Genomic DNA, 15,306 nt, shown 5'->3' on the forward strand with positions numbered 1-15,306 from the left:
TCTAGATAATGTGGGACCCTCAACATCTCACAACCCTATGGGCCTTCACGGCCTGGTACAGGGATAGCTTTACATTTTTATGAGTGGGTCGACTATGTAAAAGGCGTACTGCATTTCTTCTTCTGTAACGTTTGTTAGAGGCGTTTTCCCTCCATTTGCTAAGTTACGCTGGAGAGCTATATAGGTCTTCATGTAAAATATCCGTCACTTTTATCCGATTTTAACTAGATTTGGAAATGCCCACAACTTTTATCAAATGACTCCCATTCCGAAGATGAAGATCTGCCAAATTGTTCAGGCACCGACGCCAGGCCTCAGACAGACGGAGATACATGACCTCCACACAAGGTTTAAGAAAAGGTAAACTTGTCTCTGTGCCTAAGTAATTAAGCACAAAGCCGTGAAAACGTATGGGAGAGTGGAGGGATAATTCCACTAATCTTGACCTCGGCGCTAGATGGAGGCGAGTGTTCAGCTTCAGGCACCTACCGCTTTAACGCCACTGAAATGACCTCTTGTACTGATTGTATAGGAGACCAAGTGGACCGCAGAGCTGGTCTGAGCGTTATGGAGTAGAGAAAAATATCTTTGTCTTACCAGAAATCGAACCTCGGCCGTCCAACCCGTAGCCCGTCGCTGTACCGACCGAGATATGACGCCTCTCTACAAAAGGCCCTTTTTAATTTGTAAAAAGTTAATTTATGTGGACTAAATATATGTTCTGTCTGTCTTCTTTATTGCGAGCACGCCATAGCATAGTTTTTTTCATTGGTAGTGGGGTGGGACTAAGTCCCTTCTACTGTGGTCACTTCTGGCCAATTGTACCATCCCCAGATGATAGATGAGGGTGATTGTGGAATGAATATTGGCAGGGGAAACCGAAGTACTCGGAGGAAACCTGCCCCAGCTCCACTTTGTCCACCACAAATCCCACTTGACAAGACCCGGAATCGAACCCGGGCCGCCGCGGTGGGAAGCCAGCGACTAACAGCTTGAGCTATGGCGCGGCCCCATTGCATAGTTAGCTGAGGTACTATGCTACAAGACGAAAGATCGGGGGTTCGATTCCCGATGATGTCATTGGATTTTTTTCAATTTACCTAATCCTTCCAGCCGCAATATGGCCCTGGGATCGACTAAAACTCTAACAAAAATGAGTACTAGGAATCTTCCTGGGGATAAAGGGTTGCCGGCGCGTAAGGCTGGCAACTTCACCGCCATCTATGAGCTGATTTAGAAAATGTGGGATCCACGACGTCTCTCAAACCTATGGACCTTCACGGCCTGTTACAGGAATAGCTTTTCCTTTTCTTCTTTATTACCTATGCCTCATATATCACATTTAATTTCCTACAAAAATTCGAAAACAAAGAAAATAGATTTCCTTGGTTAGTATCATAAGACGCTTCCCGGATACTAGGCACTGATTTGTTAAGATAAATTACTCGTGCAACATGGTGACAATGAGATGGAATCCAGTAGTACTTCACATGTAAGGTCAGAAGAACGAAATTACTGCTTGCAATGTATTAAAATCTTTACAGGTAAACTACAAATATTCTTCCTTATACCTGAGCTATCTTACGGAAATTTGTAATATAGGAACACCTTTTCTACATTCATGACGCATATGAAATATCAGCATTAAGTCAACAGCGTTCCCCGGTATCATGACACTAGAAAAGTTTCTCTGCTGTGAGTATAGCGAGGAGTACATAGCACGTAGCTACTCAGTGTCTAATTCTCTACAGTTTCTATTGATCTCACATTTCACCACTCTGCCTCACTAAGATCGCGAAAGACACCATCATTTATCATTACAAAATACATAACCAAGTCTCGAACTGAAGACACTTTATTAGATGAGCTAATTGCGTGGGAGAACCTCGGATGGGAAGAGCAACCCTCCACCCCCGGGGCGGCCCACTTCCAGCAACCCGAAATGACGTAAAATCAATTCCGAGCCAGTTTTGTATATATATGCACTGCGCCCCTCAGCCACCGCCTCGCATAGCGGGGTAGTAGTGATGCTAGGGGTTGCTTTTAATCAAAAAAGTTTTTTTTTCTTCCGGGGCGGTGCATGCAGGGTGTGGTGGCGAGATTCCATTGTTACTAGCGCACCAGATGCTGCCAGTGACGTCAGTATAGACTGTTCATAAATAAACTGAACCCATTTACCATGATAAGAAAATTCAACATATCAAAGAAAGGCATAGGTTTGTGAACACACAGAGTAGTATCACTTAAAAAATGGGAGCATAATATGTATTCTCCAAAGTAACGAGAGAGGAAATATGTACTCCAGTGGTATAAATGTGCTCTCTAATGTTTATTGCTATTGTGCACTCAATTTTGGTCTTCATGTTCATTTATTGCAGTTACAAATATATTTGAACAGTAGTTAAATGTTTTTTAATTAAACTCACTTATACCCTACGTTTATTTGTATCGAATTAAATATTCACTACACTGACGAATGTTTTAATCCCTGGCTTACTACAGTGTGATTCTTTGGCTAGGAAACCCGAACATTCCTGAATAACTTCTTAATTTTTGTATGGTTCCCCTATGAAAATTGGCATGGACGAAGTTTACGTTTACGGAACTTACTTCAACAAGATGGCGCAACTTACCGTACATCTAATGCAAGCATGAGGGAAATTGAAACTTATTTCGGTGATCGATTAATTTCGAAAAAATCTGTAGCCGCCAAGATCACCAGACTTGAAGTCACCTCATTTCTTCTTGTGGGGTTTACTGAAGGGCCGTGTATACAGCAGTAAGCCGTGAACAATTGACGCACTCAAAGATGCGATACGGCGGCTGGTTGCTGCTATTACCGATGTCACATTACCAGACGTCTTCGCCAGGTTGCAGACTCGCATACAAAAGTGCTTGGATGCTGCGGGGGGCCATTTTCAGCATATGCAGGTAAGTTCATATTAATTTTCATAAGGAACCATACAAAAATTAAAAAGCTATTGAGGAATGTTTGGGTTTCCTAGCGAGAGAATCACTCTGTATTTCAAGTAGACCGATTGCAGTTTTAAAAATTAGTTCTTAAAATTAACACAAGAGTTCCATAATTGTAAGCTACATCTATTATTCGCCTTTGTAAGCTCTTCCGACTTTCACCCAGCCACGTTTCACAGTCATCAGTGCACCTATACACACAGGAACGAGATTGTCATCAGCCGTCAAAACATGATAGCGGACGAAATAAGAGTTATACTGCATTTTATGTCCCGTACTAGGTTTTGTATCACGACTTATTTCTCGGGAAGAACTACAGACCTCAAGTTTGTGCTTCGTGTAAAGTAGATATTTTATTGAGCCGATGTAAGCAATTACGAAGATGAAGCATGTGGCCGGGTAGATGCGACTTGCTTATTATTTCATTAATTTTGTGCAAAAACACGCATAAAATTCGGTCGAGGTTTGTATCTAATAACATCAGGCAATTTCTTAAAACGCCGGTCACTGTAGCCGGACGGTCTAAGGCACGAACTGTCTTCGCTCTCTCGGAAGCCGGGATCGTGGGTTCGAATCCCATACAAGGCATGGATGATTGGTGTGTGTATGCGTTTGTTCTGTGTTTGTGTTGTACTGTGTTTAGGTGGAGACCTTGCGACGAGTTGATCACCCTTCCATGGAGTCCTGCCGTCTGTAAAATAATAATGAAACTGAGAAATCAGCCCTATGCTCCAAAGTTGGGGCCAGAAGAGAGGAAAATTCTTAAAATAAATACATCTCATGTACAGAGTGTCCGCAAAAGAATGCCGGTATGCTTATATCTTATATTTTATGGTTTATTTAATGATGCTTTCTGTAACTCAGATTATAGTGTCAATTGACATGACGATTAATAATTAATAAATGGGTTAGAGTATAAAAGGAAGTGGTCGTGGCCTAATTTTTTTGCTATTCTGAAATTTACCTGGAGGACTGAAGTAAATAAGGAGGAATCTCAGTCAGGCTGGACAAAGTCCCGGCCCAGGTTGGAAACTTCCGGACATGAGCCAGAATTTTTACCGCTTCAGCAAACTTGTTCAGCAGAGGTGCGTGCAAGGAAAAAGAGATTAATATCTGAGCAAAATATTTTCCCTGACAAAATATTTTCCACACTTCAGCGACTGTAAACCTTCACAATCGTCGAACGAAGAGTTCTGGGCCAATACACGCCTACAGTAGATGCGCGATGTGGACTCATAAGAATAAACATGGTAGATTTATTGTAAGATCTGAGGTTTTCACGGCGGTGACTATGAAGAAAACAGTCTTCTGGGATGTGGGACTGTGTAGATGTGGTGTTAACCGACGTTTCGGAGGAACGTATCGCCTCCATCTGCTTGCACCGGTTCTCACTGTCTCTTCGCTTGCGGATTTTCTTCTTTTTCCTTCTACCCTGAAGATGGAGGCAATACGTTCCTACGAAACGTCGGTTAACAGCACATCTACACGATGCGACATCCCAGAAGACTGCTTTCTTCGGTAGACTTATTTCTTTTTGCAGAAAATAACAACACATCGAAATGTGCATTCGGATATTCTGGAAAATTACACTTTTCTACAGCCTGAGGAATGTTCTATAATCTTCTTAGAGCAGCTGACGCATCCTCACTCTGTGCAGGATTCCGAATTAAGATGTGGCTAGAGCAGAACCAAATTATTGGCCTTCCTGTTTACACGTTCTGAGTCTATTAGATTCAATTTTGGCGATTATATAACGGACAAGTTTATACTTCCAGAAATGACATGGCTACAGCGATTAAAGGGGCACGTGGTAGCGAAGCTGGTTGAGGCACTGTGCTACAAGCCGGAAGGTCCCGGGTTTGATTCCCCATGTCATTGATTTTTTCAATTTACCTAATTCTTCCAATCACACTATGGCTCTGGCGTTGACTAAGCCTCTAACAGAAATGAGTACCAGGAATCTTCCTTGGGGGTAAGGGCGGCGGGCGCGTAAGGGTGACAACCTCACCGCCATCTGTGAGGCGATTGTCTAGAGAAAATGTGGGAGCCTCGACGTCTCACAACCCTACGGCCTCCACGGCCTGTTACAGGGATAGTTTTAACTTTTTACAGCAACTAAAAGTAAGAATACTGAAAATGCAGCTGCAGATTTCGAAATACTTTGAGGTGCAGATGGCAGCAGCTGACGAGTAGATGGGCTAAAACGAAATAATATTCAGAAGAAAAATGTGCAGTGTACCCGAAAGCCACAATTTGTTTCGCTGTTATAGCTAATCCGGCAGATCCTTCACTTATAAATATCGGCATTCTTTATCTCGAAATCCTGTATTGGTCTATAATAAGAAGTTCTCTGACAGCTGTATCCAGCCACATTCTGTATCTAGAACAGAATTCGAACGAACTTAAAAACTAGTAACAATATCACTTAAAGCTGTATTCTCATGCAAGACTAGCGCAGATCTGAGTTGTGATACCATGTAGGGGCTGTAAGTGGACAGTACTGTTCCGGAAGAAGACTTATGCAGCCTCCATCTTAAGATTCAACGTTAGTGGAGTGAGGACGCAGTCATCTGAAAGGAAGATGGACACTCAGATGTAAGGCGGTGAGAGGGTAGATAAAGTAACATATTCCTCCCAGGATGTCGGTATCCGCCCACAACTCTACATGTTGTCATAACTCAGAATACAACAGTCTGAAATCTCACAGATGAAGAAAAGTGAAAACTTCTGTATGAGCTGGAGTAAACACCAAAGTCTGAAATGCGTGATACTTTCTGAATTTATGTTATGAAACCATTCTCACTGTGAACAGTAAGAACGAATTTTGCTAATTTGTTTGTGGATCCTACTGTTACAACAATTTCTGTGATAGCTGCAATCGCGACATCATAAGATTTCTTTTCAACAATAGAGTGTTTCTTGTTAGATATTGATCTCACCGGGAGTCGAGCTTGAGTCCTGTCCGTAGTAGAGGAGCCGCTGCGGAGAAAAAATATGACAGACTGTCGCCCCGGGACGCTGTTTTATCGGTGGAGATAAGAGAAAGATTTGCGTTCTCATGCCAACAATCACCCATCCTGCTGTGCTTCACCCTGTGACACGAGAGAAACAGGGAAATCAGCCATAAGCTATTTCAAGATGAGTTACATGGGAAATTATACTACAGTTTTTGCTCCATCTTTTCTATCTGCACGAAAGTCTACTGAAGTGAGCTGTTACTGAAACATATAATTTGACCCACCACTAAATGAAAAGTATTGGTTAGTGCTTTTCAAATATGAACCAAAATTACATTTTTCCCATACATTTTTTAGAGAAATTGCAGCGCAGTAGGTATAGCGACTTCTTACGGGCTGGACGGCCGAGGGGTAGGAGTTCGAGCCTCAATAGGTTTAGAATTTTCTCTTCTCCATATCGTCCCGACCGGCTCTGGGGCCCACCAGGCCTCCTATCCAATTTGTACCGGGAGCGCTTTCCCCAAGAGTAAAGCGGCCGGGGCGTGAAGCTTACCACTCACCTCCAGCTAGTGCCGAGGTCAAGAAAATGTGGATCTATACATCCACTCCCCCATACGCCTTCATGGCGTAGTGCTTAGTTAGTTAGGAACAGGGACAATTTTACAAGAATACACAGGGTCGCGGGAAAATAAACTTTGAAATATTGCGGTGAAGACAGGCTATTACACAGAAGGGCAGAGAGAGAGAGAGAGAGAGACAGAGAGATCAGCACAAGTGAGATTTCTAAAGAAAGTACATTGTCCGCATATTTTAAGATGGGATTATCAAAGAAGCACAGATATCCGAGAAATGTTAATGCTTTCAGAAGAACTGGCTCCAGTAGACACAAAATGAAGACAAACAGGACACCAAAGCAACATGGAGATGGAAACCTTTGCTGCTAAGAGATTCTGGGTGCCAGAAAAAAATACGTGTCTGAATAAACCAACCAATCGGCATCCAAAGGCTTTAGATAGGAAATTAAGTAGAATCGTGCATAGTTGATGATAATGATGATGACGTTTATGTGCTGTGCGCATTGTCAGGTAGATCTAAAAGTCAGTCAGTCAGTCTCTTATCAATGGCCCTTATCTCTTCTATAAAAAGATCTATGAGCGTTCAGAATCAATTCAAAATAAGCCTATTTGCCACCGAATGCCAAACGATTACCGCTTCTGTTCCGCATTGGTAAGAAAGTAATAAGTGACGGTATCCCTGTAACAGGCCGTGGAGGCCCGTAGGGTTGCGAGATGTTGAAGGTTCCCACATTTTCTAGACTTTCGGCTCACAGATGGCGGTAAGGTTGTCATCGGGAATTGAAACCGCGACCTTCCAGCTTGTAGCATAGTGCCTTAACCAATCACCCTACCGCGTGTCCCAATAGGCGAAAAACATGGCTTGATATTCGCCTATTCCCTAAGTCAAGGGGTCGTAGCCTGAGGTATTCGTATACTATGTATGAGGGGCAGGCCTTCTCGGCCCTTGCACCGCGACCTCAGTGGTCTATTGTGCTTACAGCCTGAGGTAACATTCAAATTTTCCTATCGACTAGCGTCGGGTCACAGGACCAAAATAACAAAATTATACCGAAACTTCATGTAAATGTATTATGAGTTCTACTATCTTAATGCTATCCACTAAACACACATATTTGCACATAATATTCGATAACATTCGTCCTTAAATTCGGTTTTCCTATTTTTATTAATTATTCGCTTGAAACTAACAGTTACTTCACGCTGTAACTGTGTTCCTTATGCAGGTGAAAGGTATCGTATCTCTGTAAGAGGCCGTGGAAGCCCGTAGGGTTGTGAGATGTCGAGGACCCCACATTTTCTAGACAATCGGCCCATAGATGGTGGTGAGGTTGTCAGCCTTACTCTCCGGCTCCTCTTTAACCCCCAGGAAGATTCCTGGCACTCATTTCTATTAGAGGCTGAGTCGACCACAGGATCATAGTGCGGCTGGAAGGATTAGGTCAATTGAAAAAAATCACCTTATCGAGGCTCGAACCCACGACCTTCCGGTTTGTGGCATAGTGCTTCAACCAACAACGCTACCGCGTGCCCCCCCCCCCTTATGCAGCCGAAACGCATTTGTGGGCCGCGGGCTAAGCATCCGTTCTCCACTTATTGATGAAAATGTGTGTTTCATTACACCCCAAAGTTATTTTGGACATTGTCCAGAGACGCCAATGAATATTAAGGAAAAGGCGTGCGAATAAACAGAATTGGCATGGGTTAGGTTTCTGCAAGATCGGCATGAGGGCCGTAGGTTCTGCTTCGTTGCACACAGTCTCCTGCAGTATTAATCAGCCATGTCGGGTACACTGTTAACCCCCTTCTTCTCCGGAGAAAACAAGTCACAAGCAGGGCAGGTCTGGCGAGACAGACGTGGGGTAACCAGAGTTAGGAATACAGTACGCTGTCCCCAGCGGAACCAACATCCGCTTCTCACGTGACCGTCATGTAGCAACGTTCCTTCTGAAAGGTAGACATGAAAAGCAATTCATAGACTGAAGAGTTCTGGCTTCTGGGATATAACTCCATGTAATCCTTTGAAAGTCAACCAAAGCTTCACAGGAACTTATCGCCGAGCAAGAAACCAGAAAAAGCAGGTGACAGGCCGAACTTTCACGCTGGTATCTAGTTCGGTTTATTCCAACCTTCGAAACGTCGGTTGAATTTCAACGGACTACACGGCGTTATATCCCGTAAGATAGTACTCTTCATAACCACATGTGTGAGAAATTGAAACATTTATCATATGAAAGAAAATATTGACTTTTCTTTAAAGAAATAATTAACTGACTAAATGGAGTAGAGTCTTTCTTGAGAAGCTACTAGTGCCTCAGTTAGTCGAGACATTTCATGGCATTTATGCAACGTGAAGATTATCGCCATGTTCACAGCAGTGTGTCACTGGATTCTATTCTGAGCCATTTGAATGAAATCCAATTCCTCACGTCCTCTTTATTTTAAATACATTTTATACTCTCCCCAATCTAACACCAACATTTCCCAAGTGGTCTCTTTCCTTCAAGTTTTCCGAATAAAATTTTTTTACAACTTTCTCATTACCTATGCTGAGTGCTTGCACTGACGAACTTATCCTCATGGATCATATGACTGTAATAATATGTAGTGATAGCTATCAATTACGAAAGTCCTCACTGGATATTATTCTCCATCTCCCTGTAACTTTCCCGTGCGTTCAAATATTCTATTCAGAACTTTGTTTTCAACAAGCATAAATCTATGTTCTTCTGTTGCCCAAAACAGAACGGTATGATTTCGGAACCAACGCCACGAAGCTCAGCCCTTCTTGAGAAGTCTCCAGTCGCTCAGTTACTCAAGAATTTCCCAACATTTTCTGGAACACGAAAGTTCATTATTGTGTTCACTAGAGCCTTCCACAGGTCACTGTTCTGAGCCAGATGAATAGATGAATCCAAGTCATACCAACCCATCTTATTTCTTCAAGACCAAACCTAATATTATCTTCCCATCTGCTTGTATGTCTAGTCTTCCTTCTGTCCTATTTCCTTCCGGCTTACCCACCAAAACTCTATATGCGTTCTGCTTCTTCCCATGCGGGCTACATGCCCTGCCGATCTCATCCTCCTTGACGCTATCGGTCTAATTATATTTCGCAAAGAGTGTAAGTTATGTCAAGGAGGATGAGGTGGGCAGGGCATGTAGCACGAATGGGGAAGAAACGGAATGCCATATAGGATATTGATAGGAAAGCCAGAAGGAAAGAGACCCCTGGGAAGACCAAGGCGTAGGTGGGTGGAGAGTATTAGGATGGATCTTAAAGAGATAGGATGGTATGGATTGGATAGATCTGGCTCAGGATAGGGACAAGTGGAGGACTCTTGTGAACACGGTAATCAACCTTCGGGTTCCATAAATTGCTGGGAAATTCTTGAGTAGCTGCAGATTTGGCTTCTCCTCAAGAAGGGCGCAGCTCCATGAGTAAGTAAGTAAGCAAGTGCCAGTTATGTAGCTCCCTACTACACAATTTTCTTCAACATCATATGAGCTCCGGAAAGGTCACTTATTCAAATTCACATTTAACTGTTCAGAATTTTTTCTTAGACACCCAAGTTGACACATAAACTAGTGAGCTTCCACAGGCCCTGGACAACATGAACTCAAACTGGCTCGCCAGACCTCGCGGACCTTCCGCTCTGCCGTTTGACCTCATATTCAACTGCATTTCCGTTACATGATCCAGCGTCAGGCCTTTGTTGTGACGGCAATGAAAAAGGCTTCACAGGCTCCTTTAATTTTGAAGACGGCGAAAGAAGGCTTAATAGGCGTGCAGACGAGTTGATAGCATTCTGAAAGGAGGAATGTGTGTATGCCCCGAATTTTAAACAATAAGTTCTGGGAAGTACTAGCCGCAAACTTTCTTGCTACGACATGAACCGCAGAGAAAACGACGTGTACAACAATTCTTCTACTGTTGCGTGTGTAGTTGTTGCCGCAGTAACGTTTTTACCGAGCCATTGCCTGGCAACGATAGGGGGATACAAATATAGACATACAGACACATATAGACTGACCTGTAGGGTTCACAAACTGCGCTGGTTAGGTAGGATAGAGAATGGTTCAGCTATAGAATAATAATGGGGGGACACACAGACACACACAGAGAGTATGGTGATTGCATAAGTCTACCTTTATTTTTTAGAAATAAGGAGAGTGGTCTAATATTATTGCAGCGTGCATAGTAACGATCGTGAGATGGGCGGTAATATCACCCTCGTTTCTGGGAAACGGGTAAACACGTTCCCGCGGCAACGGTTGCGCATGTAACGGGGGAAACGGGGAGTTACCTACGAGGTCCATGGGGAGGAGCATTAGGAAACCAAGTCAGTTGATAGCTGGCAGTCAGTTCTGTACGGAACTTGAGCATGGAAGCAGATGAATGGCCATTGTCAGAAGTCGTTACCAGGAAACGTATAGGCTGGAAATACTTAGTGTTTGCAGCAGTATATGTGTGAAGTGTTGTGGAGGTTAGTGGTGGCGCCGTAATTTTTTGTAGTCCCGAGTCGTTTGTATAAGTGGTAAACAAATCCATTCACCAATCCAAACCCCGTCTATAGTCTCACACATATATATACCTAACAATAAAAAGTAATTGTTATAGACGATTAAGAATACGTTTACAGGAGCAGAGAATTGAATAGTACAGCTGTTCGCGCATTTAAATGCAATATGTAGAGTGAGGTCAGGGACGGTAGGGGATACTGGTCCTTACATAAACTCCCCTTTCCACAATCTCGTGCTCCTGTCGTGATGGATGTGAGCAAAGCCACTGAAGATTTGCTTGTAAAAATGGTGAAAGTGTAAAGGGATTTAGCTTTGCTACATTAGGCAAGCTCCCTGCGTCTGACTTGATTTTTGTGGTCTTGGCATCTGCCTCGTTCCTTCCTGTATTCAGCAGGCTAGATCCTCACACATCTGTTGCCACATCCATTTCTAGCTATTATTACAGAGAACCCACCAACGTAAGCTACTGGTCTCTGGACTCCTTTCAGAAGCTGTCAGTGTCTTAACCACACAGAGATTATTGGAAGGATGAATTGATGAATAGTGAATGGAAATTGATTTGCAAGGAACCGAGTCGTGGCCTAATCGACGTATGATCCAGATATTCGCTTGAAGAGACCGAAGAAAATCATGAAAAATTTCAGTTACGATTGTCTGTGCTCCAAACGAGATTCGAACTTCGCACCTTCCCAATAGAATATTGCCGCGTGATCGTTAGACCAACCTGCTACATAATATGAGATAATTCAATCCACTTCGCATCCTCATGGCCAACTTGTATTTCCCTAAGATTCGATTTAATATTATCCTAACATCTTTCATTTATTCCAGAAGTTCTTCCCAGATAAGTTATCTTCTTCTTGTCTGATATTACATGTGCAGATTACTGTAACAACCACAATTTGACAATTAGGGGACAGCCAGGTTTCTAGTTATACTTATTTCCGTTTCCTCCTTTTCCCATACATCCACATATTTTCCTGAGCACCGTGTTTCGAAATATTGTTTCATATTCACTCAAAGCAAAGTAACCGTATTACACAGCCCTACAAAAGAACTGACAAATCAATTTTATATAAAAGTTTTTGTGTTTGTACTGCTTTTGGTGTCCGAAATGTTTCCAACGTTTCCATGGCGGTTACTTTTTGCTTTGCTTTACATTTTACTTATTTCCATGGCGTTTAATCGTTACGAAAATTCCTGAGAGACTATGAATTTAATATTCCCAGCATACGTATCAGGCGTGAAGAAATTGGTGTGAAACGTATAGTACAGAAAGAGAAGAGGGAAAGAAATGAGGGAGAAAGATCAGAGAGCAGAAGTACAACGCGTAAAACAGTCAAGGTGTGAAAAATATACACTCTCGCATGAAGCACTCAGAAACTGCCTCTTCAGCACACTTGAGATGGCATTTGCAGAGCCGCCACTGAGCACAGAGATATACAAATCACATAAAATCCATTAGCGACATGGGTTGAAGTCTCAGTGCAAGAGTGGCATCCAGCTTAAATTCAGTTTCCAGTTTTGGCAACACTGACTGTAGTTATCTGGCTTGCGACCGGTTGGCTGATATGGAAACAGAACTTTCCAGGGTCTGAAGCTTAGGAGCAAGGTACTAAAATGCGCCCTAGAGTCAGGATAGCTCAGTCAGTATTACGACCAGGCTCTGGGTTATCCTGGTTTTTATTCTATCAACGATAAAGATATTTCCCTCGCACAAACTGTCTTATCCTCCCAATATTCTACTATTGTGCTTAGCATATTTCTAATTTCTGCCCTTGAGGAGAACATATTTATATACGCAACTTCCTCCTGGTCCCCTCTTGCCAGCGACCTAACCAAGTAATTCATTCTGCATGGTTATCCAAGCGGCATAATTCGTTTGCCAAATCCCCAGTAGGCAGCAGCAGCGGCGGCAGTAACACCTCAAAGGCACATTCCTGTGTAGGCGATGACGTCAATGTTCCTCCCACCCGGCCGCGCTCTGACGCAATAGCGGGAGCCGGATCGTTGCAGCTTGACCTGGTTCCCGGGTTGCTGGATTCCCAGGGACTCAACGGGTAGTAACAATGCATTGATTTGCTTCCGCCCTGATACTGGTATATTCTAAGTACCATCAACAATGGCGGTCGTTTGGTAGACTGAAGATGAATTAAAATACGGAAGACATTCATAGGCTGACAGTTCTCAGCCGCTGGTCCAATCTAACTGGCCCGCAGTGCAATTCTGAGGTTCGTAACCGCTAGTAAAAAAGTGTACTATTTAACACGATACTGAGCCAGTTCCATCTATCTCCCATTCCCACAATATATAATTTCAGGAACGTAAATTAAATGTAACCTCAGAAGTTCCCGGCCCGCCATGTTGTTATTACTGACTGACTAAACTGACTCCATAGAGCTGAATCCTTCTTCAGAACCCACCAGTCGCCCAGCCAATCAAGAACTTCCCAACATTTTATGGAACCTGAAGGTTCATCACAGTCTTTATAAGAGCCTTCCACCGGTTCCTATCTCAAGCCAGATCAATCCAGTCCATACTACCCCAACCTATATCTTTAAGATCCATCTTAATATTATCCTTCCACGTATGTCTAGATCTTCCTAGAGGCCTCATTCCTTCTTGATTTCCCAACAAAAAATTCTATATGCATTCCTCTTATTCCCATGTTTGCTACATGCCCTGCCCATCGCACCCGCCTCCACTTGAGCATTCTAATTATACATGGCGAAGAGTACAAGTTATGAAGCTCCTCATTAAGCAGTTTTCTCCAACCTCCTAGCATTCCATTCTTCTTCGGTCTAAACATTATCCTCAGCACCCAGTCCTGAAACATTCTTAGTCTATGTTATTCCTGTAATATTAGAGACCAAGTTTCACGCCCATATAGAAGAACCACATTTAAATTTTTAGTTATGTGTATTCTAACTGTTGAGTGTTTAGAAAGCAGACGGAAAGGCAAAGGGTTCTGGACTGAATGGTAGCAAGCATTCACTACCCGAATTCAATCTCCTCGTATTTCCTCCTGAATAAATTTACTGTCGTTCCCATATATTTGAACTATGTCATATTTTCAAAAGATCTGTTAGCTATCTTCACATTACGATTTTGTCCTGCATTCTGGTGACGAGACACCAATATATAGTTAGTTTCTCTCCGTTTACTCCCGGGTTCGATCCTGGGTCTGGTCAAGTGGGATTTGTGGTGGACAAAGTGGAGCTGGGGCAAATTTTCTCCGAGTCCTTCGGTTTCTCCTGCCAATCTTCATTCCACCAATTGCTCCACAGTCACCCTCACCTATCATCTGGGGCTGGTACAATAGGCCAGAAGTGGCCGCAGTACAAGGGACTTAGTCCCACCCCACTAGCAATAAAAAAAAACTCTTTACTAGGGTCAGATTAGAGTTTCTCTGCTTTTATTTACGGTATCTACGTTGTCTCACAATAGATTTACATCATCAGCGTAGACCAGCAGCTGATGTATCCCATTTAATTTCGGTCCCACCTGATTTTCCTGAACCTTCCTAATGGAATATTATAAAGCAAATTTGAGAAGCAGTGGCGATAAAACATCTCCATGTTTTGCACCATTCTGAAATAGAAAAGTATTAAGTACAGCGCTGGGGATGGCCTCCAAATGCATGAAGTTCATAATCAAGTTTCGTGCACAACAGTGAGATCGTCCAGCAGCTGAAATGGAGGGAGGCGGGAGAGGCATGCGTGTAAAGTGGGTCTCATGAACCTGTACCTTGAGAAAGGGAAGTAGACTAATAGTTAATTAGAATCGAAAAATACGCAGAATTCTTTTTGGCACACTTTTAATGAAAAATTCATCTTGATTTGGGCCTAACTTGGGGGGAGGGGGCAGAATTAGCTTCCGGATCTGTAATTTTAACAGAAAATTCCGTTGAAATTACGCATACACAATTGAACCCAACTTTAAAGAAGTTTCGAACTTTCAGCATTAAACCCCTCCTTATGCATCAGGGCTGGCAAGAATGATCTAACTACAGAGATCGGCTAAAGAGACCACCGAAATCAATATGCACAGCAGATTCAGAGGGAGTACCAACTTAGCAACTGCATGAATAGGGTGAAAATTCTGAGGGACAGAGCTTCTGCTATTGGTTCCGAAGAGACAACGTGCTACTTCAGAACGGAAGAATTTCTATCGTGCTATTACTAGGCCTGCTCTCTGTCATTTTGCCTCAAAGACAGAGGCAGATAACTTCTCTGAATTTACCACAAACCAGCCGACAGCAATAGAATTATCAGTTG

General features: G+C 42.9%; 1 protein-coding gene across 3 annotated transcripts in view; it reads right to left on the bottom strand.

Moving 5' to 3' along the window:
* LOC111866896 overlaps positions 1 to 15,306 on the bottom strand; it is a 142,313-nt gene that overhangs the window by 12,302 nt on the left and 114,705 nt on the right. For 2 of the 3 annotated variants that reach the window (XM_033752462.1, XM_023856245.2), the window contains exon 3: positions 5,913 to 6,065. The exons of the other annotated variant lie outside the window; for it this stretch is intronic. In XM_033752462.1, coding sequence (XP_033608353.1) covers positions 5,913 to 6,049 — 137 coding nt within the window. In that variant the 5' untranslated portion in view covers positions 6,050 to 6,065. The remainder of the gene's footprint in view (positions 1 to 5,912; positions 6,066 to 15,306) is intronic. 3 annotated transcript variants of the gene reach the window in all.

The sequence above is a fragment of the Cryptotermes secundus genome, unplaced genomic scaffold (assembly GCF_002891405.2).
Source record: "Cryptotermes secundus unplaced genomic scaffold, Csec_1.0 scaffold810, whole genome shotgun sequence".
Taxonomy (NCBI): Eukaryota; Metazoa; Arthropoda; class Insecta; order Blattodea; family Kalotermitidae; genus Cryptotermes; species Cryptotermes secundus.